Source organism: Phoca vitulina, unplaced genomic scaffold (genome assembly GCF_004348235.1).
Source record: "Phoca vitulina isolate PV1807 unplaced genomic scaffold, GSC_HSeal_1.0 scaffold6, whole genome shotgun sequence".
Classification (NCBI taxonomy): domain Eukaryota; kingdom Metazoa; phylum Chordata; class Mammalia; order Carnivora; family Phocidae; genus Phoca; species Phoca vitulina.
The window spans coordinates 13,132,551-13,159,422 of NW_022589709.1; the positions used below are offsets into that span (position 1 = coordinate 13,132,551).

Genomic DNA, 26,872 nt, shown 5'->3' on the forward strand with positions numbered 1-26,872 from the left:
TTTTTTTTTTTTTTTTTTTTTTTTTTTTTTTTTTTTAAGATTTTATTTATTTGAGAGAGAGAGTGAGAGAGAGAGAGAGCACAAGAGGGGGGAGCGGGAGAGGGAGAAGCAGACTCCCTGCTGAGCAGGGAGCCCGATGTGGGACTCGATCCCGGGACTCCAGGATCATGACCTGAGCCGAAGGCAGTCGCTTAACCAACTGAGCCACCCAGGCGCCCGGGAGTATTGTTCTTAAAGTCATCCCTCTCCAGCCATCCCGACTGCCACCTTTTAGAGTCACTCTTTCAGGGCCTTTGGAAACTGGTGGATTTTAACTGGTTTAAGGAATTATGGCGCTACAGGCTGCCAACACATTAGCAAGGATCAAGTTACTGACACATGGGGCTTTGGGACAAACCACCAGAACCTTCCATTCACTTCCACTCCCGCAGCAGGTGCTCCTCAGGGAGTGGGAGGCACCATCTAAGTCAGACCCCTGTGGCTGAATTTGACCCACAGATGGTGTTATTTAGCCCGCACGGTGAGGATACTCAGTGTTTAAAGAGATTTTGCGTTAGGTGCCAGCATCTCGAAATCAGATGATTTTATAGAGAAATCTCAATATCTTGCTTCTTTCAGGAAAATGAAAAAAACAATTGTTAAAGGTGAGGCTATATTCATCTGCTGGAGCTGACTCACGGCAATGTTTAGATAGAACCATCGTTCTCTAGCTAGCCAGAGTGTCTACTACTTCCTGTTACTCCCTCAATAGCATCAGGCCCCGTCCAATCGTCATTTGTCCACTCATGGTATGTGAGCTTACAATCCCCTATTGAAGGACTTGTCTTCAAGATGCTGGAACAGAGAGAATGCCCAAGACAACCAAACCGAGTCCCCAAACCCTCCCTCTCCTCCAACCCTTCATGCCAATAGGCCGACTGTGGGGTTCTCTCTCCTTGCGTCAGTGAAGGTGAAGGAGGAAGAATGTGGGGGGATGGGGTGCAGAAAATTAATACTGAGCATCTACTTTGTGCCAAGCTCTATCCTCAGGTCTTTCCACGTGTCATCTCATTTAACTTTCACATGAAAACTTATGGCTTGGTTAAAGGCTAATAATCGTCTTCATTTTTTTGAAAAGGTAATGAAAGCTTGGGGAAGAGAAGCAGTGTGCCTAAGTAGCAAAGTGACCATTGCAGACTGGGGACCGCTCTAGGGAAGAAGTGCGTTGGCAACTCTTCCTCTGAGATGACTCTCCACAACAATGGGGTTCTTGAGAAGCCCGTAGGACCAGGGAAGCCGGCCTGCTCGGGACAGGAGAGCATACTGTTTCTAAGAGGGAGGCTGCAACTCAGCCTCAGGCTACTGTTCGCTATGCAGGCTTGAGCGCCCAGTGTTAACACATCTGAGTTTTCCAGCGAAGCTGGATATCCAGATTTCTCCACAAGATTTACTGATCTTTGAAACCCCACAACGAAGAAGAAATAAAACCTGTCTGGAGGTGGGATTTTGTCCATCGGTGTTGATTTTCATTAAATGCTTTTCTAAGTATAGGCAGCATTGCATAGAGGTTACAGGTGCTAGATTTAAACTCTCTGGGTTCAAGTCCCAGCTCTGCCACTTATTAGCATATGACCCGGGGATTCATCGCTTACTCCTCCGTGTCTCAGTTTTATCATCTGTAAACTGGCAATAACAATCATAAGGTCGTCATGGGGATTAAGTGAGAGGATAGGTAGAAATTAGTAAGATTAGTTAAGGGCTCTATAAGAACTTATTACTTACTAAGAAGAATGAGTGTCTGTTTTGAAGCTACTACTCCTTTCTTGAAGCAGCCTCTGTTTATTCTGTGAGGGAGTGGGGGAGGAGATAGGAGCATTTCAGGTTAAATTATGGGCTTTAGAGGGACACATACCCCATCCTTGAGCCCAAGAAATGGTGTTGCTTCTAAGAGCAGAAAAAGAAGTGAAACTTCCCAAATGAAATGCTAATTAGCTATAAAATCTCAGAACTGCTGCTGGGCCATGTGCTGTGTAAACCCAATCTTATCTACTGGGTACTTATTTGTCCAGCTAGGTAGTTTTCCTGGCAGACACAGTACCTGAGAACGGATCATTGGCATTTAGAAGTAATTTAGCTTTGGGCACTTGGGCCTGGAGCCTGGTTACAGAGAGAACTTTAAAGGAGAGTGTTAACAATGGCAAATAACGGCTGTCTGTCGTTCTCAATGGACACACTGTGACACACTGTCCATTTAGAGAGCTGAGCACGTGGCCGGCACAGAAGTGCTCCACCCGCAGTGCATACGGATTTGTCAGTGCTGAAACAACAAGGCGCTCCAAAACACGGGCTCCAAAAACACACCTGTGCCCGTCATGAGCAGTGCTGGGGCTGACATCTCAGGCTCTGGAAACCACCGTCTCAGCCCCGGCATGGAGGACTTATTTATTCATCTGGCAAATATTTCTTGAGTGCCGTGGCTGACCAAGTCTTCCCTCCCCGAAGTCCTTAAAGAACCCTCTCTTTCCCAAAGCAGCCATTTCCCTGAGATGCAAACCAGTCGATCTGGTGAGGCAACCAGGAAGGGAGACTGTGCAGGAAAGCTGGTCGAACTCAGACATGCTGCAGAAATCTGTAACCAGTCCCAAGGATGTCCCAAAGATTTCGGATGCCTTCAGCCCCATTCCAGAAAATGTCTCCCAGTCAACATCCAACTTTCTCTTTCTTTTTTCCTTCTCTCTGAAGGTAAGCCCAGCCCAGACCCTCAACCCGGGTAACCAATATATAAGGTGTTATTCTGATCTTCTCTGCTGGTCTCCTACCAGATCCTGGCTCTTTGATTCTGCTGCCGAGTTTTCTCTCAATGACACAAGCTAGCTCCTCCCTGATGGATGACGGTCTCAAAGAATCATCACCCTTTACAGTCTGAACCTACCTGAAAGATCGTCTAGTCCAGTTTTTTTAAAATAGGACTCTAGGTTATTCAAAATCTCATGTTGAACATCAACGTCTAAAAGAGAGAACTTAAAACTTTATCATTATTAAAAGTAACTTTTTAGTTGTAGGCTCTTGAAGCACTAGAGCTTCTCAGAATACACACTGAAATCCACTGATCACAACGTGTCAATTCCTTATTTGAACAGACGAGGAAGCCAACATCAAGAGGTTAGGTGGCAGCCGGAGGGCAGTATTGGTATTGGTTTCCTATTGCCGCCATAACAAATTATCACAGACTTAGAGGCTTAAAATATGAATATATTTTCTCAGCATTCGGAGGTCAGAAGTTCTAGATCAGTTTCACTTGGACTCACATCAAAGTGCAAGCAGGGCTGTGTTCCTTCTGGAGGCTTTAGGGGAGAATCTGTTTCCCCGCCTTCTCCAGGTAAGTTCTGTCCTCATTTGCTGCATCACATGGTCTTTCTCCCTCTGCTTCCAGCCCTTGTCCTCTTTCTTATAAAGACCCTTCTGATTATATTTGGTGCACTTAAATAATTCAGGATAGTCTATCCATCTCAGGATCCTTCATTTAATCGCATTTGCAAAGTCCCTTTTGCCATCCATGTAGGGTACATGGTAATATATTCCGGGGCTTAGACTGTGGCTGTCCCTGGGGGGCCATTATTCAGCCCATCACAGGTCGGCAGCAGTTAATAGCAGAGCTGTGACAGAGCCCACAACTCCTGGGCTCTTTTGGTACTTTCTGTGTCTTGATGGGGACAGGAAGATGGATCAGGATGGGGAAGGTACACCTCTTTTTCTCTGAGCTGTTTTGTACCTTGCCTATTACAAGCCATAAACCAGAACACAACAGCCCCACTGGAAGAAAGAAGAGAAGGTGTGATGAAGTTAAGTAATTTTAAGAGTCTGAAGCGGAACACTGTAAATATAACCTTTTTCTCTGGGCATGTATTTTGTCTCGGAAGGGAAGATAGTCCATGAGTTGTGACAGTCTGATTCAAATAGATTCTCAGGGATGAGATAAAGGAGCAATAATTATTATTCATCTTCATAACAACACCATTACAAGGGTAATATTTCCACTTAATATATGGGGAAACTGAGGCCAGGAACGTGACCTATTTTGCTGCAGATCACATAGGTGGTAAGAGCCAGGGTCCATGTGACTCCGTGCAGGCTGACCTGGGAACCTGAGACTGCAACCATTATTTAAACACCCTCAGAGTTTGTGCGGAGTCTGTACACAACGCCAGCGTGGGCAGGTGCTTTGACTTACAAGTCTTCTCTGAAGGAGCCGTGTCAGGAAGAAATGCTAATGCTCACACCTCAGGCTACGGCTGAGAAAGTCGGGACTGCTCCTGGCTTTCTTTCTGCTGTGCTCTATGGCACTTCAACTTGCAGGGTGTCACTCGCCCTCTCTCAAAGAAGCAAAAAGACGACGTGGGTTGTTCGAGTCTGAACAATGGAATATTTATTAATTAATTAATTACGATAAATAAGCTATTGTGAAGGGCTGTGAAACACGACGGGATTTCCCTCTCCATTTAAAAGCTCACACTCCAGGGCTTAGGAGAATGGAGGGAGGAATGAATGGGGGAGCACGGGGAATTTTTAGGGCAGTGAAACTATTCTGCATGTTACCACAAAGGTGGATACGTGTCATTATGCATTTGCCACAACCCACAGAACGTACAACACCAGGAGCAAACCCTACTATAAACTATAGATCTTAGTTAAATGTGTTAGTATTGGCTTAGCAACTGTAACAAATGCACCACAGTAGTGCAAGATTTAATGGGAGAAACTATGTGTGTGGGCAGAGGGTATATGCGACTATGTACCTTCTGCTTAATTCTTCTGTAAACCTAAAACTGCTCTTGAAAAAATGAAGTCTATTAATTAAAAAAAGAACTCACACTTTAAGTCACTCCTGCTGGTCTCAGAAATTCTTTCCCACATGGTGACCATCACAGCTTATTCTTGCCTAGGGACTTGGCTGGCGCTGGGTGCCAGAAATGCTTTCCCAACATTCCCCACTGATCTGTACCTGCTGCTTCCTACAAGACATCATTCATGCTCACCAAATCTCAGAGCTCTCCCTAGCTAGCCACTCAGAAAAGCACTGACACATCCTGGGATCCTGCCCCAGCCTTGCCACTGACCAGCTCTGTTGCTTTGGGAGAGTTCCTGCATTTCTTTGAGCTTCAACTTCCTCATCTATATCTAGAGGCTAAAAAACTTTTCCCTAATGATCTGGCAGGGCTGCTGTGGTAATTAAACAAGATAATACCTATGGGGCGCCTGGGTGGCTCAGTTGGTTAAACATCTGCCTTTGGCTCAGGTCATGGTCCCAGGGTCCTGGGATCGAGTTCCCCATTGGGCTCCCTGCTCAGCGGGGAGTCTGCTTCTCCCTCTGCCCCTCCCCCCATTCGTGTGTGCTCTCTCTCTCTCAAATAAATAAAATTAAAAAAAAAGGTAATACCTATGAAGGCTTTGGGCAAACCATAAAGCATTATTATTCACACATGTAAGGCACATACTTTCCTGTTTAACTCCTCACTAGCATTTTCCCCATTTTATAGATTAGGGGACTGAGGCTCAGAAAGATTAAGTAACTTGCCCTAAGCCACACAGGTCATAATCGCAAAGCTGGAATTAAAAAAAAAAAAATCAAGTCTGACTCCAAAACTCATACTTTACATTTACACTCTTCAAAACTATACTACGTTGTCTCCAATGAGACAAAGAATCAGAACATTAATAGTTACTAGAGTCTCAAAGTGTAATCCCCACTGTAATACTCATCTTTCCTTCTCTGAAGGAGGAGGAAATTTTAAATTTTAATTTATTTATTTGACAGAAAGAGAGAGAAAGAGAGAGAGAGCACAAGCAGGGGGAGAAGCAGACTCCCCACTGAGCAGGGAGCCCAATGTGGGACTTGATCCCAGGATCCTGGGATCATGACCCGAGCCGACGGCAGACACTTAACCTACTGAGTCACCCAGGTGCCCCTCATTTCTTTTCAGAGCTAAAAATCTCCAGGCAAAAAGCTCAGCCCAGGGGTGAATTTCTCAAGACCACTAAGCCCAACTCTGAGGAGCCCAGAATCACTGTGCCTTCTTGCTGGGTGCAGGAAAGATGGGATTCTATTTTACATGCTTGTTTAAACCCCTCATTTTCTGTGGATTTAATGCTCACAGGAGTCAAATATCTGTGATGAGTTAAAAAAGCATTTTGTCCACAAATAAAAATATCCCAAATAGTAAATTTCGGTGCTGGACTCAGAATAGTGGTCTCCATTATCCTGAAAAAACATGAGGGATTCTCTGGGTTGGTTCTTGTGGCTTTCCTTTAATTTTTCTTTGTTCCCAGACATAATCATGCTCTTTCATTCAGGGTTTTAGTGATTCTCTAAGTGCTGGAGTCTTTTTGTTCTGAAAGTCATCCACTTATTAATTTTCGTTGTTTGAACACCTATCATATGTGCCAGGCATAGAACGACTCTTGCAAACAAGCAGAGAGTGAACAAGACAGACTCGACCTCTCCATCTACACAGCTTCAGGCCCTTGGAGGAGAAAGACAACTGAGCAGACGGTTATAACTTAGAGTGAGCATAAGAAATATCCAAAGCCCAACAGAGAACCCCCAACACAGACTACAAAACTCTGTGATCTGGCCAGGAAGGAATTCTATTTGTCACTTATACACCTGCAATTCTAGGCACAACGTCTGGGATGGGGCACTTACCACTACCACCTCCTTGCCTTTGGATAACACAGTAACGTATCTTTTCCAGACTAATGGGGTCTAATTCACCGGTGTCTTCTACTATTTTTCTCATTTCAGTGGATTTACTTTAATAAATCAACTGCTGTTTATTGAGCACTTGCATTGTTGGCCATGGGGCAGATAAAGAAGATGCTCTAGGGATATATTTATCATATTATATATGCTCTGTGTGAATCTGTTTGCCTCCCTCTGCAGATGAAATTTCTCAAGAACAGGGACTATGTCTTACTCATCTCTTTCCAGGACTGGCTTGGGGTCTGGTAAGGGTAGGGGCTCAATCACGATGTATGGAAGGAAGAATGGAAAGACAGAGAGCAGAAAGAAGGGAGGAAGGGAGGAGGGAAAGGAAGGCAGGGAGGCGGGTTGACACGATCCCTTTTTCAGGATCGCTTACTTGGCTAGCACTTAGCAGACAGGGGTCCAGTCCGACTTCCTGCAGCAGCATTTCTGAACCTGACATAGCCAGAGCCACAAATGCAGAGGGATGAAAGGCTGGAAAGCCTGCTGCCCCTTGGGCAGGTGATCGAGTAGCATCTGCTTGCCTCCTGGGAGCAGATTTCCCGAACCCCCTTCCAAGAGGCAGCACGGCTTTCCTCATGAAAGGCAGGCACCACTCTTAGGTCTGAGTCGGCAGAGGTGCCTGGTGTTGAAAGCTGCCTCTGCCTCTGGCCTGCGAGGCCCTGGTGACGGGCACTCGGTTCACCCGCCCAGTCCGCCCCCCCAGGTGTCCGCAGTTTGCCACTGCCTCTTTAGGTCCATTGAGCCTGCCCCTTTGGGGCCCTGTCATCTCTCAACAACTGCACAAGTACCCGCATCGGCCACCTGGACTTGAGTCTCCCCTCGGCCAGCCGTCCTCCCCACTGTCACTGGCATGGCCTTTCTTAAATGAACATCTGATGACACCACACCCCTATTAAAGCCCTTCAGTGGATCTCATGGCGACATTCAAAGTCCTCCCTTCCCGCCGGCCCCAACTCCCTGCCTCACTAAGCTCGTCTGTCTTCAGTGCCTCTCTTGCTTGCTGTGTTCCAACCATCAACTCTTCTAAGCATCGACTCTTTCACATTCCTCTGTGCCTTTGCACGGGTGGGTGATTTTTCACATGTTATTCCTTCTGCCTGGAAAGCCCTTCCCCTGGATGAACTCCTACTCATCCTTCAAGACCCAACTCATGTCACTTCTTGAGTGAAGCCAGAATCAGGCCTGTCTGGGGTCTTTCCTGCCCCTTGGTCCTTACCTCCAACCGAGTCTTGGTACATGGACTGTACCTGCTCATTTACTAGTCTGTCCCCTCATTAGACTGAGGTCTCGGAGTACAAGGATGGTATCTTGTTATTTCTATAATATTTTTTTCATATTCAACATTCTAATGATCATACATGATTTCCTATATGTAACAGGTCAACTGCAAATACTCAAGGAATGGATGAACAAACATTCATTTGATGCATTTTTAGTCGGCTGTACTCTCTGCCGGGAACCGTCTGGGCACTGGGGACTCCACAGTGACAGAGGCAGGCAGGGGCCCTGAGTACCCATGTCCATTCTGTGTGACAGACGGAGACAGGGGGACAAATAAATGAACAAGATAATTTCAGAGGGCAATAAGTGCTCTGAAGAGATATAACTGGGTAGTGGGATAGAGAGGAGGGACAGTGGGGGCCGGGGGAGCTGCTTTGGATGGGTCAGGGAAGGCCACCCTGAGGAGGTGAGGTTGGAGCTGAGAACGGATCTGAAGGAGTTGACCACGCCGAAGTGCGAGGGCTTAGCATCCCATGCAAAGGGAGTGGCGAGTGCAAAGTCCCACAGGCAGGAAGAAGCTTGGGGTGTTTCAAGGGATGAGATGGAGCATGGGAAGCACGATGTGGGTGAGGGAGGGCCCAGCCATATAGAGTCTTGCAGGGCATGACCAGGAGCGTGAACTCTGTTCCAGGCACAATGACAGAATGAATGGCTGCCGAGATTAGCAGACACGGATGCTCCCAAAGAATGGGTGCTTCGTGTCCCTCCGCACACCTCCCTCACCCTCACATAAGATTACTGGCTGCTCACGGAGCGGGTGGAGACAGCCCTCATTAATCTCAGGAAGCGGGAGGGCAGACTCGGGCAGTGCGGCAACACAGAGTAACTAGAGAACACAAAGGCCGCCTGCCCAGCTTTGTTTTGAAACCGTCAATTCCAAATTCTGCTAGCTGGCAGAGACAGGGGTTATTGATTTTCCCTTCTGGAATGCATGTCCTACAGAGTCCTCGCAAATAGAAACGGAAAAACAGAGGAAAACACAAGTGCTGAGAAGGATAGGGCAAGGGGACTTTTTTTTTTAAAAAAAAACAATCCATACTGGATTTTGTCTTTTTCTTCTTATGCTTTGTTGGATTGTGGCTTGTCATCTCTGTTTTTTCCCAATTCACTGCTTTTTCCCTATCTCTGTGCCTTCCTGATGCCCTCCCTCTCTCCTCCTCCCGAGCCTCTGGTCCAGTACCCGCTGCGCCGTTTGCATTCAGGAGGCAGCTGATGCTGCGGTGCTGAATGTTGCTTTCTCTACCCGTCAGCCTCTCCGCGTGTTCTTTCTCCGGATCAGTTTGTCCAGCTCGCTGCTTCTCTAAATACAGCACCTCTCCCCCTTACAGACAGGCAGGCAGCAGAGTGGGACCGGCCCATAAGACCAGCTTTTCGAAATTGCATAGAGTGGTATCCCCAGCTAATTACATTTTCTCTCTTCTCCTGAGAACCAGGAAGCAATTAGGGACTTCCTTCCACTGCCTTGTTGGGGTGGGGGCCTCTAGCACCCATTTCCACTGGATTAAACACCACCTGTGGCCCGCCCTTGGCTTTGATAAAAGCTACACACGTGCCTCTTTGCCTCTGTGAATCAGGCCTTCGCTTGCTACCGCCTTCTTAGTTACTTCTTCCTTCCTTCCTGTCGCTAGCGTGGCTGAGTGGAGAGGCATCTGGGTACACAGAAGTGTCTACAGGTAGAGTCTAAAACGTGGTTGGGTGTGTTACTAAGGATAGGTATGTGGGGAGGCCTAGGCCCAACTGTGTCTGCTGACTTTTACCAAATTAAACACACTGATCGAAACTTAACTTTATCATCTGGGAAATGGGTGTATCACAGTCTCTTCCTTCTTGAAGGGGAATGTCAGGACAAGCAAAGAAAAATCCATGTCAAAACTACAAAATTATAAAAAAAAAAAAAAATAGACAATCCTTGACCTTCTCCTCCTAATGAAATACATGGTATTGTGGAGAGGCCCAACTGTTGCCATTTCATAGCCTGATACTCCAATAATTTATCTTCTAGTCCTATTTTATCTAAGAAATAAAACAGTGTTATATTCTCTGAACTCACACAAGGCGGTAGAGAAGGCTGGGGTGAGGGGGAATGGGAGGTGGTTCTCGAACAAAATGATGAGAGGGATGTACATTCCTGAGATTTAAAATTTGTAACAAGAGAGACAATCTACCCGCAGGTAATTGAGGTCTGGTAGGAGGAGTGTTTCCTTAACAGGTTTTAAACAAACTTAATTTCTACAAAGCATCTTCTATTTTACACGTACTGATGCATATTTAAATGTATAACTTCAATTATCACCTTGACGCAGATGCTTCCCCTCCTTGAACTTGCCCTCAGTCAGCTCCTATATCTCCAGTTACCCACATGATATTTTCTCTGAAGTCTGTAAGATTATTTCCTCTACCTTCTTCTTATTAAAACCATGGAAGCTGAGGCTCATAGACATAGCTGTGGCCCAGAGACCAAAGTCATTTACCCAGCAGGCACAAGAGGATGGGATGTCAGTCTCAGCAATTTCCAAACACACAGAAGATGCTCCATCCACGATGCCTGTGGAAGACTTTACATCACTTCACACCCAACTTACGATCATCAAGTCTGGCTCTTCTCCTCCTGACCTTTCAGTCTCTGTGGAGTGGAAGCTCCAAGAAGGCAAAGCTCACACACAGATCTACAGATCTTACTTTCTATGGCTTCCCCCAGAGCTGGCATTTAGTAGGTTCAAAACCATTTTGATGGATGCAGAGATGAAAGACTATGGAAATTTGCCATCATTCCTTGTATCATCTGAGCTTGGAAACTCATCATTTTCTAACACCCCCCCACCCCCGGCCACTAATACCTCATTGATTGCGAATTTCTGTTGACTTGGCCCCTACTGGTATCTTTGGACCCTCCTTCACTTCTGATTGTTCTCTTTCCCAAGTGTGAGCCCTGACCCCTTACCCTGGACTCAGCCTCATCTCCTGTCCCCCGCCTTTCCTTTTTCCTCCTCCTCCTGTCCTAGGCTCCTCTTCCACAATAAATAATTTCATCATGATTTTTCCCATGTTGCAAGCCATCTACATTCTCAGTACCTACCTCTAAAGTCTATACACCTTGCAGGCAAGGCTTGCCGCCACCTGGCCTCCACCTCTCTTCCTAACTTTATCACCTGTTGTTCTGCCTCATAATCCCCCACCCCCACGAGATGGCTCTGCCTGTGTCCCCTGAAACACACCTTATACAGGTTTGCATCTATATTTGCACACACTAGTTGCCTCATTTACTTTGGGAATTCCAATCATTCAGGCCCAGGTAAAGTCTTTACAATTATAACAACAACAAAGGAATACAGCAGTAACAGTAGCTAGAACTTTCTAAATATCTTCCATGTACCAAGCATAGTACTAACTTATCCATACTCATTATTTTATCCACCTTCACAAAAAGCCTAGGAGGTTAAGTACAATTCTTATCCTCATCTTACAGTGGAGGAAATCTAGGCTCAGAAGTGTCCAGTAAGGTGCCTAAGGTCACAGACTCTGTGTGCACAATAGCTGAAAGTCAGACCTAGATCTATCAGGTGGCCAAAGCCGTGTTTCTAACTTTTAGGCTATGCTCCCTGAAGCCATTTTTCTTCTCTGAACTCTGATAGCCTTTTTAAGCATGGCCACTCAATTGCCAGTTTTCATGTAGATTGTTTTTTGTTTTTAAAGATTTTATTTATTTATTTGACAGAGAGAGACACAGTGAGAGAGGGAACACAAGCAGGGGGAGTGGGAGAGGGAGAAGCAGGCTTCCGGTGGAGCAGGGAGCCCGACTCGGGGCTCGATCCCACGACCCTGGGATCATGACCTGAGCCGAAGGCAGACGCTTAACGACTGAGCCACCCAGGCGCCCCTTCATGTGGATTGTTAAATCACTAAACATTCTCCTGTACACATGTGTTTCTTGTCCTTAGTTTTACCGGAAGCCAGCAGAGAATGCGAATAATACCTCTGGGCCTCATAGGTTCTGCCCAACAAATGCATGCTGAAGGAACTGATTCAAAGTGTGAAGTAATCAACCCCCCTTAAGTTCTGTTGGCTAATTCGTCCTTTCAGCAGAGGATTTACTTCCCTCTCCTCTCGCCCCAGGACCACATGCTGACACTGGGTATGAAAAACAAAAGAGAAGATCCTCCCTGAGTTCAGGCCTTTGAGTCACACCTATTTGCAAGACCTGGAGAAGGAAGCCCTGACAGTTATTCCTGAGTGACTCAGGAGTCTGTGTTTGCAGAATCTTGAATCTTTGAGCTCCTGAGGCCTTTGTGAAGTTAGAGGTATTACAGGAAAACAACCCCCACCCCCCCAATTCAGCAACTACTGTGGACCACTGTGAGATTTAATCACTTTCTTGAGAACCAAAACTGCAGTTGGTAATTACACAGCCCTGCTTATACATCACGGAAGTGTTTTGTTGTTGTTGTTGTTAACTGGCCCATTTAAAATTAGAGCCATGAGATAGGACAGATAAACCACTTTATATACGTAAAATGTTAATCTGGGGATCAGCCGGATTAAGAAACTAGTTGACCTTGAGTTAGTCACTGCCCTTCTCTGGTCCTGTCCTCAATTTTCTCACTATTGACCGGTGGGGGTTTTAGAGGATCTCTAAGTCCCCCTATTGCCTTGCCTTTCTGGGATGCTAATTAACACAGCCTCATAGTTTTGGCTTATATGCACAATCTTGAGTCACATTCTCCATGGCTTTGTCTGCTCCAGCCTGCCCTCTCCTGCTTCTGAGCAAACACACCCATACGAAGCAGTGGGCAGCTTCCTGTGTGGGATCCCCTTGCAAAGTCCTCTCTGCCCTAGGCTTCCTTCGCCTCAAGATGCCTCTGCCCTCTTGTGTGCTTTGCATGTTAAACAGCAAAAGCTTCCCGCTAAGTTCTCAGCACCGGGGGAAGCAGACAGCCTGTAACTGGAAGCCATCATCAGCTTCCCAGGACAGTCCTTATAAGGAAAACCAATAGCTAAAGTAATTTTAAAGAAACCTCCTTCAAGGCTTCTCAGATTGAGCGTGAGCCTGTGGAGGAGGCCAGTGGACAGAAACGCCTGCCCAGGCAAACCAGACTCTCTTCTGTGCCCTTCTCCCAACACACGCTCTGAACACATGGACACGGTGGCAGGGGAGAGAATTCAGAAGGCACAGTCCTTGTGAAAGTAAGGGCCCAGGAGTCACTGCTAAACAGCAAATAGTGGAGGCCAGGTTAACAACGACAAAGATTATTTGGCAAGTTAAGAAACATAGTGATGGACTAGTTCTGCACTGATCATATCAATGGGCACAGGAATCTGCATGGGATAAAATTACACAGAACCACACGGGCAGGCACACACACACAAATGAGCGTGTGTAATGATCCGAAATCTGAAGAATAACATCCGTGGATTGCACCCATGGCAGTTTTGATACCATACTAGTTATGTAACATGTTACCACTGGGAGGAAACTGGGGTAAAAGGGCACATGGACGTATCTACTATTTTTGAAACTTCCTGTGAATGAATAATTACTTCAAAATAAAACTAAACACACCTCCAAAACCAAGCAGCTAGTGCAGTGAGTGGATGTGGCTACGTCCCCCTGCAATCCTGGAATAACCAGTGGCCAGGCCCTCTCACAAGATCCTATTAATAACAGTGACGCCTTCGCCATCATGATCATCACCCCCATCATCAAGGCTCCCATTTATTGAACACTTACTACGTATGAGGCACGCGTCCTCATTTCTGTCAACACCCCACCAGCCCATCATGCCCATTTTATAGAAAATAACGACCCTGGGAGTAGCTGAGTCAAGCCCCAGGCCACAGAGCTACTGTGGGGCCAGGCTGTGGCCCAGGTCTGGACTCTAATGCTCACACTTGGGGCCGAAACACCAGACAGCAACAGGACTCCATGGAGCTGTCATGGCTTCCGACATGTGTTCCCTGCAAACCCCTCAGGCACATCCCTCACCCTGTCTCAAAGGCGCCTGCACCGAGGCAGCAAAGAGCATGGGGATACCACCTTCCTGTCCCATCTCTCACCCCTGTTCTGGCCAGAAAGCCACATCTGCAGAGAAGCCAAAAAAAAAAAAAAAAACAACCCAACACTTACAAGTTCTTCACGTTGGCGATGCCACGGAACGCCTTCCTCGGGATCCCCAGGATCTGGTTTTCGCTCAGATCTCTAAACAGGAAGAGAAGAGGCACACGCATTAAGGACCAAGGCCGGCTTTATCTGCATCTCATCATGACAACAAAACCCCTCGCAGGCTGCCTCTGCGGTCAGGAGTATTGGAGGGACTCTTCAGTCTCAGGCCCCAGGCTGCTACAAGCCTTTACATTGTTCCTCCAGTGATGGCCTTTGCTGGAATGGTTACCAGGCGGGAGCAGCTCGCCTCCAGGGCGGGCTCTGTGGGTGGTCTCGCACCTCCAGGCCACGAGCCAAGACGCTGGGTTATTTGTTGTGCACACCGCACCCAATTCTCTGTTTTGCTATCTCCCAGAGAGACCCCTTGCCCCCCTCCCCCCTTGCCGTCCCTCCCCCACTGCAGGGTCAACAGCACTCAGTCTCCCACTCTCAGGGATTCTCTGCCTTTGTCATCTGGGATTGGAAGGGATCCTAGCCATCCTGATTTTCTGATGGGGGGGGTGTCCATCTCCATTTATTCCAGAGCACCAGACACCCCCCGGGGGCCTCCTGGATCGAGCTTAGTGACAGGCATGATAACTTCAAATTGCATCTCTACAAACCCGCCCAAAATGGGGGTCCTACTGGCAGCTCATCTAGCATTAAGCAGTGCTAACGTGTTGTTCTGAGGAAGAAAGGTAAGGGACAAAGTACCAGGTGCTGAAGGCAGCTCAAACCCAGGTCTTGAGCCAGGTCCTCTTTAACAATCCCCAAAGCTTCAGTTTCCTTTCCTAAGACGCGTGTGTGTTTTTTTTCTGTTTCCTTCCCCCCATCCCCCACTCAAACCAAACACATGCACTTGTTTACATTCATACCTCAAGCTTGCTTGGAATCTCAGTAATCAATCACACCTGCGCGTGTCTACACACACACACACACATCAATCGTATGTACATACATCTATAGATACAGATATGGATCTCAATTATTGTGAAAATAACACAAAAACCATTAGATATTAAGGTAAAAAATTACCTACCCAGACCATAACCACTGTTACAAATTAGGAGCAATATGTATAAATTTCACCAACATGATCTCATAGTATATAGTCAGTCATAAACCCTTTTTTTCACTTATATTGAGAACATCTGTTCATGTCATTAACATACATGTATGGCAACATTTTCAATCACTGTATATCATCCAATTGTATACAGGGCTATAGGATCCCGCACTGTGGGGTATTTGTCATTTAAGGAAACACTAGGATGAGGTTTCCTCCCTACGCGTTTAAACTGTTGAGCTCCTTCCTTGGTATAAAGTCCTATAAGGAGAACATGCTGGGTCACAGGGTAAACGTCCTTAACTGCCAAGTTGTCCCAGAGGCAGATTGTACTAATGGATACTCTCCCACACTGATTTTCCACAGGAACCTAATCAAAAGCTAAAGAGGACTCCAAATATATTTGGGAAGAGAGGTCAGACAATCATCCTCCACGAAAACTTAGGCTGTCTAAGTTAACCTTGTGTGAAGGAGCAGGAGGAAAAACAGAAAGCAGAAGAGAGGCGTCCCTTTCTTGTTCTCACCTGCGGAGAGGAGTTAAGCCACACTCCGAGCAGCTGGTCGGAACTTTAGACCCTTGGGGATTGTCTGGGGCCATGGTTAAGCCCCAAGGCAAGGCTCGGAGTTGGGGTCGGGTGTAGATACGACGACCGGTGGCTTCTGGGGCTCAATAACACGGTGTTCCCCATCTCAAATCCAGTTTCCTCTGTCTGCAACTGGTGTAAATAAATTTAGATGCACAAGGAGCCCCATAGCAGGCTCCCCCGGCTGGGCCTGATTCAATGAGCAGGGCTCCAGCCTGGAGTCGGGGCACTGAACAAAGCCCACGGTGACAGTAGAGGTCAGGCAGGGTCACCAAGGTCACTCCTCTGCTCTCCATCAGACTGCAGGAGAAGAGGGAGCAGGTCCTGTCATCTGACTAATGCAATTTCCACCAGGCATCTGGGCTGTAAGGCTCCAGCCACCACAATGGGCCTAGTCTTTTCTGCCAAGCAAAGGCTGGTCTCCAGGACAGCAAGCCCCTACCCACTACCCTCCCAGGCTTGGCTGCTATCTTTGGCCACTCTGGGAAACAGGTCAGGCCACACTTCTGGCCAACGGCTGGTGATCAGAATCAGGGGCAGGGGAGCAAACAGGAGAGACGTTTGGACGAGTCAGCTATAACCATGCCTGGGAGCCAGGAGAAGGGGAACATCCTCTAGTAGTGCGTTAACCCTTGGAGTTTAAGCTACCCCAAATATACTGAAGAAATAACCATCGTATGACAGTTCTGGCTTGTAATATGGTGGGATGAGAGGAGAGTAGCATTTTAGCAGAAAAATCCGGCCCAGCTGCTGGGAAACGTCCCACAGAAGCAATCACACGGGAAAAACCCTGCAATGGCACCAGGCAGCCACTTGGGTTTCTGGTCACTATTTCGTTGCTGGAAGTAGACCCAGTCTTGCTCCTAGTTGAAGGGACACAGTTTAAAGCACAGCTTTCTTTCCGCCTCCCTGCCATGGCTTTGCTTCTGCCGCAACTGAGCAAAACAGTGGATTGTAGGGAATTTATCTGTTCCCCATGACAATCCGCTTGTAAATTTTATTAATTTTATTTTCCGTTGAGCCTCTGTTCTCCAGCTAACAATACCACTGCCATCCATCTGTAGGATTGTATATTGATTTCATAAATACCTCCAGTGGGCTGACAAACTGACAGCTTTAATGGTGTTACTGATGGGGCGTGGAGGAGGGTTCAGGGCTGGGTGCTTCATTTTCGGTAACTGTCCCTTCACAATTATCTCGAGGCCTTTGTGAAGGCTCCTAATAGCGTGTTTATCTCAGCGTGATGCCAGAGCATGGAGCTAGTGCTAAGCACTACCCTTGAGAGAGACAAGAGCCACCATTTTCAGCTGACATTTAAATAAAAATAACAAAATCTATCCGTAGTGCCCAAGAGCCTAGTTCCGGCCAATTGCTTGCTGGGGGTTTAGTGCCTTGCCCCTCCTGAGGGAAAATGCTCAGAAGGAACCAGGGAAAAGGACAAGGCTGGAGCACGGTGAGAGGATAAGGGGCATGCTAAGATTTTCTGGGGGACGTAAAGGAAGACGGCTGTTGGGAAACGTTTTCTTGGTTGGGAAGTAGGACTATGGATTGGGATGCCTTTTTAAATAATTAGGACTCTGAAAGAAAGGAGAACTGCATTAGCTAAAGTGCATTTTCCTGCTTCCAGAAAATGATTAACCGATGGATTATTCCATCCAAAAACACAAGACCAAAGAGGACTTATTAAGGAGACAGTAAGTCAAATAGGAGTTGGCAAGAACCAATATATCCCCCTTCCAGCCAGCCCCCCCCCTTTTTAATTTACTAAAATGCTTTGGACACAGATTAACTTTCTTCACAAATTTATTATTGCTTCATCTACCTTGAAACGGGAACTGCAGACACTTTGATAAATGGATTGAAAGGTTGTCTAGTTCCAGTGGAGCTTTGAAATGCTTCCCGGGGCTCTCCCCGCAATGTCAGCCACGCTTTGTTCTCAGCGCAACAGTGAATGACAGTCCCCACCTTCACCCCCACCCCTGCCCACCCCATGTTTACCAGGGAAGATGGCAAGGCAAGCAGGAAAACAGTCTCCTTTTCGCTCTCGTGGGGACAATGCCCTTGTCTCGGGTCATATTCATGCTCCCAGGAAGTCTGGCCTGTGTTAAATGGCAATTTGTGGGGGGTGGAATTTGCTCCTAGTTGTCAATCTTCAACTATTCCAAAGGTACAAGATGGGGCTTGGAAGCTCCCCCAATCTTGGGGTATTCTTGTTTCTGAGGTGGGGCGAGCTAGTTAGGTGTATGATCATGCAAATTACTGCAATGTTCTATGCCTCAGTTTCCCCATCTTTACAATGGGGGCTTGACTGACCTCCTCGGTTAATCACGGGGATGAAAGGAGCTGATACATGAGCGCCTTGCACAGCACCTGGAACCCAGGCATTCATTGCATGGCTGCATTTATTTCTTGGATTTTCTGCCCATTTAGTCCTGCATTTTACATTGCTGAAAATATCCTTTATGACCCTCTTCAGGACATATGTCTACAACTGTGCAAAGAATAGAACACATAAACGTTGCTAATATTCTTCCTGTAAAATCTCAGGGAGGGGTCAACGTTTCCCTCCTCTATCATCTAGATAGGAGTATCCATATTTGATTCTAGGGTCTTTTGAATTCAGGAGAAAAGGTCTGTCTCAAATTGGGCTCTCAAAGAAGCTGACACTTAGCCAAGTGATGTATTCATAAAGTGCTCCTGGGAGAGACGAGTAAGGGATGCAGGAAGCAAGATCAAGAAGAGACATAAAGGTCAGTTAGGAAAAGTCCTAGCCTTAGCCCCATAACCTGGGAGCTCCTGTTTCTAACCAAGGGATCTGGGCCTCTAGAGCCCTGCATCAGACAGTCTTTGGTTAGAGACCACCCAAGAAAAACACAAATTGCCCGGCTCTGCCTGTTCGCCAGAAGGCTGAACAAGGTGCTCCAACAACTCAAGGACAGATTGCTGAAGAGGCTCCCGGTCATGATCTTTATCCTCAAAGTCTGAAGCAGGAGATGGGAGCCAGTGTCAGTAAAGAGACCCAAGGAAGCCAACCCAAAGCATTCATAAATAGGCTTCAAGGAAAATTCTCCTGATTCAGGAAGTTCTCAGAAGATTAAAAAAAAATTACTCATGAAAGATGACATATCCAGTGACCAAAGGAAATTGGAACAACCCAGTCTGATACCTTCTTTGTCTACCTCCCCGGACCACTTGCACTGAGACCAATCAGGTACTTTTTTAGTAACTTAAAAACAAAAAACAAAAAACACAAAACTATCACCTCTTGATAAGCCAAGAAGGGATGATCTAAAAGCATTTCTAGGGGCGCCTGGTGGCTCAGTTAAGCGTCTGCCTTCAGCTCAGGTCATGATCTCAGGGTCCTGGGATCAAGCCCCACATCAGGCTCCCTGCTCGGCGGGGAGTCTGCTCCCTCTCCATCTGTGCTTTCTCTCTCTCTCTCTCTCACTCACTCTCTCTCTCTCTCTCAAATAAATAAATCTTAAAAAAAAAAAAAAAGCATTTCTGGGCGCCTGGGTAGCTCAGTCGGTGGGCGCCTGCCTTCAGCTCAGGTCATGATACCGGGGTCCTGGGATCGAGTCCTGCATTGGGCTCCCTGTTCTTCAGGGAGCCTGCTTCTCCCTCTCCCACTCCCCCTGCTTGTGTTCCCTCTCTTGCGGTCAAATAAATAAAATCTTTAAAAAAAAATTACTTTTCCAGTCACTGCCTAGTAGGAGGAAACCTGCCCATTGGTGCAGTAGGTATCAATCAAAACTCATTTAGGGATTTAAAAAATTTCTGATGGATAATCCATGAATCTAAAAATTCTTGTACTCTCACTGCTGCCATGTTATACAAAGCTGAACCCTGCTCCCCTTAACCCCAACTCCTAATGTATAGTAACTGTGACATTATCACTCCGCTCTAGGAGCCCAAGAGAAAGATAGTCTTGCTTACCTTATTTTATACAGTGGGAGGGACAGACATGCAGGAAAAATTATTCCCTGGGGATTTTACAATGTGGACTTTGGGGAGGATTTATCTGAGAAGGTAAATCTCTTCTGCAGGCAATTTACCTTAATAAGCAAGATTATATGTTTGCAGTTGGGTCACCGTCAAAACCAAGTGAGCCCCAAGCCTATGTCCCAGCTAAGAAGCCCTGGTACCTCTAGCTGGGTGCCTTTGGCATCCTTTGTCCAAGGGAGATTATAGTGGAATAACTGAATCATTTCCTGAAAGAACTGCCATGTATGTCAGAGACCCAGAGAATCAAAGTATCAATGGGGGACAAAAACAAAACAAAACAAAACATAACAACAACAACAACAAAACCAACCCAATTATTTTCACTGCTCCCGTTGGCTTCTGAATATTTCATTGCACCAGTTTACATGCTTGCTCCCTTGATGCTAAACATTTACTGAACGAAAGATATCAGGAAAAGCTCCTTTCATTCTGCCTCCCCTGGCAAGCTCATTAGAAAAGTCTTAGGCATACCATTCAAATGTTTAATATTGGCAGATTAAGTGTCAGCTCAGATTCTTCATGCAACAAAAAATAAATTTAGCACCTACTATGTGCTATTCTGTGTCACATGCTGAGACACAGAAGTGAACAGAACTGAGTTCCTGACTTCCTGGAGCTTGCATTCTCTTTGACCCCCGATATAAACAAGCAGGACTCTTCCCACATTCAATTGGAAAATAAACATCTACAGTCCCCAGAAGTAAGAGCTGCAGTTTCACTGTTTTTTTCCTTTTCTACAAGAAGAAACTCTGTATCTAAAGTCACATTGTAGACTGTTCCTAACCAGCAGGGAAAATAATTCACAGCTTTGTTTCACTTGAGGCTCAGTATCTTTTTCGTTTTTTAGGGGCAGGGGGAAGGGAAAGATGCCGATCTGGATCACTGGGACTTGCAGTCTTGTGTCATCAAGTACTTTGGTTTTGTCTTTCAAAGTGGACAGTCTGATAAAAATCAGGCCCTTTTGAAGATGTTATTAAGAGTTGGCGTGGCGCGGGGCAACTGTTCTTGCTGCAGGGCTCATGATCTACCTCCTCAGAACTTACCCATGATGCTTCAAAAAAATACAGATTCCTGGCTTCTAAAATAATTTAGATAGGATAATGGTATTGTGGGCTATGTTTCCCTTCATTTAGGTCTTTATCTTTGAGAGATACATACTGAAGTAATTAAGGATTAAATGATGATGTCTGGGTTTTGCTTCAAAATAATGTAGAAGAGGAGGGGAGTGGGTGGAAGTGGAAAAGGAGTAGGATTGGCCATGAATGGATACTTACTGGAACTGAGTGCTAGGCACAAAGGAGGTTCATTTATAATTTGTGCTTGACTTTTACATATGTGTGAAATTTTCCAGGATAAAAAAAAAGTAATGCAGATTTCTCGGACCCATCCCAGACCTGAGGCAGAAACCCTGGGGATGGGCTCTCGAGTATAAACTTTGAACAAATCTGAAAGCATGGGGACGATGATTTGTGCATGGGATTAGGTGCTGAGTTCACACCCCAGCTGTGCTACTTAATGGGCTGTGTGTCTGTAAGAACATCAATTCAATTCTGAGCCTGAACTGGTGCTTCTGTGAAATCAGGATAAGCATCGAGAGTAATGAAAAATCAAGGGCTTTCTATACTCTAAAGCAAGATATAAATGCAAATCACTATCTTTGTTTTATTAGCATGAAGCTAACAAATACAGCATCCTACTAGCTTAAGTGTCTAGGGAAAATTTTGGGTCCAACATGCAAAGGTCCAAACATGTCTCAGGTGTGAGCCTGCTAGTGTTGGACAAAATGCTTATGGGATAGTGTCACAGAAGGCTGAAGGGGGACAGAGCGACAATATCTAATCCATACCTGACAAAGCCACTCAGGGGCCCAGTTTGGAGGCCGACCTAGAAGGCATAAGAGTCCATGGATGGTTACACCCTTCCCTGGGACTCCAGCCATTCAGCAGGAGGAAGCCAAGCACTTTGCCCCTGGACCCTCCTAAACCTGTCGGGGAGCCTCTGGTGACTGGGATTAGAGCATTCCGGGGGGGGGGGGCCCTCACAGACAAGTGTTTTCCCAGGTTTCTAGGAGGACTGCATTGAGGGGAAAAAACACTGGAGGAGCCAGGCCCTGAGGCAGATCTCGAGCTGTGACCATTCAAGAGCAGGTGAATGCCTGGTGTCTGAGCACCACAGAGTTAAGGATCCCTTAGACGGAGAGACGGAGGCCTGCAAGTAAGGTTAGTGTTATTGGTTTGCTCTATGATTAGTCACTAACATACACACCTTCTGTCTCCTTATGGGCAGATGTTCTAGAAATCACAAATTCAAATGCATTAGGATCACACAGGTTAAAGAAAATGAGCAAAGCAGGCTGACTGTGGACATAAAAGTAGGGAGGGGTGAGCTGGGGGACACAGGGCTCATCCCAATGAATTCCCCCCAATTAAAAACACATAACCTCCATGCTGGTCAACAGGACACTTCAGCCTTGGGCTGAAGGGTACAGAGGCCAGCGCCCCTCCAGAGGGGATCTGCTAATTCTAGGACAGCACTGTCCCATAGAAATATAACATGAGACACCCATGCAATTTAATTTGTTCCATTAGCTGCATTAAAAACAATAAAAAGAAATGGCTGAAATGAATCTTAATAAAGTATTTTACTTAACCCAATATATCCAAAATATTTTAACATGTAATCAATATAAAAATATATTAATGAGATACTTTATATTGTTTTTTATACCAAGTCTTCAGAATCTGGTGTGTATTTTACATACATCTCAAGTCAGATCAGCCACATTTCAAGTGCTCAGTAACCACACATGGCTAGCACCTGTCATATTGGACAGTGCACTTCTAGAATAAGGCTAGGAGCTTGATGCCATAGTTCTGTTCCCACTCATTGTCAAGAGAGAGAAAAGAGTATTAGATATTGGAACCAATCTAAAGGAGCCCAAAATGGGACTCCTCAGAGGCTGGGGGTGGGATGGGGTGGGTGGGTAAACAGTAGGAAATATGAAAGGGAGCCATTCAAGATAGAAACTTTTGGATTTAAGGAAGCAAGCCAGGGCTTGAAATATCCTAGTCATTCAGCCATTCCTCCTATGAGCAGAGAACCTCCTTCCAGCCAAAGGATTTAATTTGTGTCTTTCTGAACGAACTTTCCAGGGCTGGCAGGGTTAACCAATGCTTCCAGTCCAAACAGAAGCTTTCCTCATTGAATTATCATATGCAACGCCGACTAAGGCTCTTTGTGTTCATGAAACAGCATTATAATTGACTGATCATCTCCAGCAAATGGTACAGAGGCTGAGCTTCTCAACAGCTAATTCCTAGAATTATCACAATTTAGCCACAAGGTAGTTACATTAGACGGGATTGGGGAGCTCTTGTTATCAGTCCAATTGTGCTTTCTGTTCTGGTCCAGACTTCCCTGCTTCACTAAGTGGCCTAAGAAACATCACCAGGATTCTAACTACCAGCATCTGACTCGAGTTTGTGCGTCCACTGTCATGTACCCTTCAGGGGGTGTAACTGAGATTGTGGTGTTCTTACATTGTGGGCAGAAATCTGATGCTGAAAATCATCTGATCCTAAGGATCTAATTACATGCCTGAGATAGTCCTTTGCCAATTTTAGCCCCAATGAAATGTTTTGGTGTGAGTGTGTGTGTGTGGGGGGGGTATCCACCTGGTTCAAAAGGATGGGGACCAGGGTTTTCTTTTTTTCCTTTGTTTGAGACTATGTGTCTGCCCAATACAGTTGGGGAAAGGGAGCCCATTTCTGTGCAGTCCATCCTCCTTCCAGGCTGACATACTGTTCCTACCCTCTCCTTTCCCTCCGTCCCTCTCCCTTGGCAGTCCTCTGAGGCTTTCATCCCTAATTTGATTGTTGTAGCTGACACTGTCAATCCGAAATCCAGTAGCACATCTAACGCTGGCTGGACAAGAGGAATGTATGGGGAGTAGAGGGGGAGGCAAATTCATCTTGAGAATAGCTTTATGTAAATCGATCCTCTGGCGAAAGCTGGAGCCAAGCATTTGCTGATTAATTGGAGAAGCGTCCTTGTTCCTGTGTCTTCTTTAGAGAGATGGCCCAAATTGAGTCCCCTCTTCTTCACAAAGACATTCCCATGCCAAAAAGCTTTTGCAATTAGGAGATGAAACCTTGCGAGCAGGGGGGTGGAGGTAGCAGGGGTTGGGGGGAGCGTTTATGGAATTGTTCTGAAATGAAGTATGTGCATTAGGGCTGCTTCATGATTAATTGCTGACCTGGGCACCTTCATTTGCCTCCCAGATGGTGGCCTGATAGCCTAGGTTCTGAGGCAGAATATCTCATAGGTGAAGATCCGCTTGTACAATTAGCAAAAATTAAGGGGGTGGAAAGTGTACCTTCTAACATGTTTTTCTGGTAGATTCCAAATTTCTATTTTCAGTGACCACTTGGGCCCATTTCTGTTGGCATCAGGAAAGACAGAGTGTCTGTGATTGACTCAATCTCTTTTCTCTGCTTACTGCCTCTGAAAAAGAAAGCTCCAGCAGAATGCCAGATCATCCATCAAAGTGGTCCTTTAACCCAGGGTGCTGTTAAATCTGACCTTACCCAAAAGCTCAAGGCAAATTAAGGACTTAGGCACATGTAGAAGTGAGTTTGGATCTAGAGTGATCGCTTGTTTGCTAATCCTTGTGCTGACTGAAGGTCAAGCTTATATGGAAACATGGTCATTGCCATAGGCTCCTTCATTAAATTATTAGTTTCACGTGGTTAGAAACTTTTGTTGAGCACAAGCCCTGACACCCTGCTTAAAAAATATTTGTTGAATGGATTAAAAATAAGCGAAAATGATTTCATGTCATTGCCTGGTTCATGGATGATCGAGGATAAATCTCAAGCTATGGAGATTTTCCCCCCAAGTCCAGTTTGTCCCTTTAAAGAGCTCTGCCCCTGTTCCCCCACCCTTCTATCTCTGCCTTGCTGGTGCAGTACGGTGACTGAGAACTAATGTCACTAGAACAGGCTTGTGTTCTAAGGAGCTACTGATAAAGTCTCTAACTGAGAAGGGTTTAGTGAGCTACACTGAAGCGTGGAAATGAGCAGGTACCTGGGAAGGGAGCCTAAGCAAATAATTTGGTTTTTTGGAATAGAGTTTAAACCTGGTCTGAGAGGACACAAAAATTTTGGAAAATGAATTCAGTCCAGAAAAGGGCTGTGTGCTGACAAAGACACATCTCCCAGAACATCCCCCCCGCCTCTCCCCATTTCTGAATTCTGGCACCCATTGGGACTAGGATAATAGAGATAATCAAACTCCGGGGACAGAAGGAGACACTTTTAGCATCCAGCTATATAGGAGATGTCAGAAGGGGATGACTGGCAGTGAGACAGTTTTGATTATCTTTGTGATAATTTGCTCTGTGATCACTCTCCTTTCTGCCAAAGGGTCTAAGAGATGTGGAAACCCGCATGGAGCCTGAGGATTAAGAAGTCCAACTGGGGAAGGTGGGAAGCAGAGAGGCAGGCCGATGGGCTAAGGCGCTGTCATTTAGGAGTAGGTGAAGCCATTTCCTGATTTCTATCCCTGTAACGTTCAATGTTCAACTTGGTCATGAAGAAAGGATCCTTTCAATACTTCTCTGGGTACCCTGTGTGCACCTGACCCTAGAGTAACGTTTTATGGACTGAGCAACTCCTCCTTCCTCCACTGGAGGATATTCCACTGGGCCTCCTCCTCTGCCATCTGTTCATTTTCACTGAAGAAACGTGAGCACCTAGGGGCAGGGGGGTGGTGCATGGGGAGGGTTACGCCTCAGGCTTTGGCTGCCCAGAGGCTGGAGTCTGGAACCAGTGCGCGGCTCAAGGAAATGGGGCTTGTATATGCCTGTTCTTTCTTGTAACTCTTCAGAACCCCATTAAATAAGTGAAACCTCAGGGATGAAGGTGAGATGCTATCCTGGGGCCATCCGCTGATAAAATCAATGAGGCCTCAGAAAGGCTCAAAATTATCTTCTACCCAAGCAGGAAAGCAGTTCAGCAAGAGCTCAGCACCCTGAGCTGCAAGGCCAGCTTCTCGAAGCCCAGTGTTGGATGAAGCATATAGCAGCTAAAGCCATTAAGCTATGTTAATACCATAGTACGACATTTCTCCCCATGACCCCCTGTACTATTTATTGTTCCATTCAAAACAATTACAGCTACTGCTAATAACTCACACCTGTGGATGTCCTGGTATCGACTCAGGCGGAATAGATGCTGTTTTCTTGCTTATTTATGTAAAAATGGATGCACTTCAATAGGCTGGCACTAAGTTTGAAGTTAACACTAAGGTTTAATCCCAGACCGGCTTCTGGCCATTTAGCTTGAAAGGCAGGCGACGAGGGGTGCGCGCTGGGAGAACCCCGTGAACCGCAGAGAGGCAAGTAAGCAGTGATGAATGTGGGGCTGCTTCAACGGGTCTGATGCCCAATACAACAAACTCCCCTGTCCAGGGCAAAGAGGGTAGGACCTCCACGGCAGGAGGTGGGGGCAGAGAGGAGGGATAGAGGGGCGACTCCTTCTGAAATGCCTCCCTTGCCTCTCTGTCCATTAACTACAGCCTGAGCCATACTCTGCCTGGTAACTTAACTCCCTTCCTTTCATAACTGGCCCCAGAGGTCCTGCCTATGGTCAGGATTCCAGGAGACAGTGAGGCACACCATTGGAAGCATGGCTCAGGAGCCCAGAGAACCTTGGTGTGAATTCAGATTTGGCCTCTTGCTAGCTATGTGGCTTTGTATGAGTAGATCACCCTGTCTGAGCCTCAGTTTCCTCATCTGTAAAACAGGGACAACGAAAATACTCACGTCAGGGAATTATTATCAAATGGCTAATCAATTTAGAGCTGTAGGTTACCTGGCTGATAATAAGCACTTAATAAATACCAGTTATTATGAGTGCTGTATCTATGCAAGTCTGCGTTCAAACACTATGAGTAGATGACAAGAAAATCCCCACACATTCCTTGTCCTAGAGAACATTACATCAGAGCTCAAACTGTAAAGCAGCAACTCCCAGTCAAATTTAATACCAAAGACA

The 26,872-nt window shown here is 46.2% G+C and overlaps 1 protein-coding gene across 2 annotated transcripts in view; it reads right to left on the bottom strand.

The window, feature by feature from the left end:
- Nucleotides 1-26,872, bottom strand: part of SLIT3 (slit guidance ligand 3) — a 591,752-nt gene that overhangs the window by 175,257 nt on the left and 389,623 nt on the right. For both annotated transcript variants that reach the window (XM_032403687.1, XM_032403688.1), the window contains exon 5: nt 14,148-14,219. In XM_032403687.1, the coding sequence (XP_032259578.1) occupies nt 14,148-14,219 (72 nt within the window). The remainder of the gene's footprint in view (nt 1-14,147; nt 14,220-26,872) is intronic.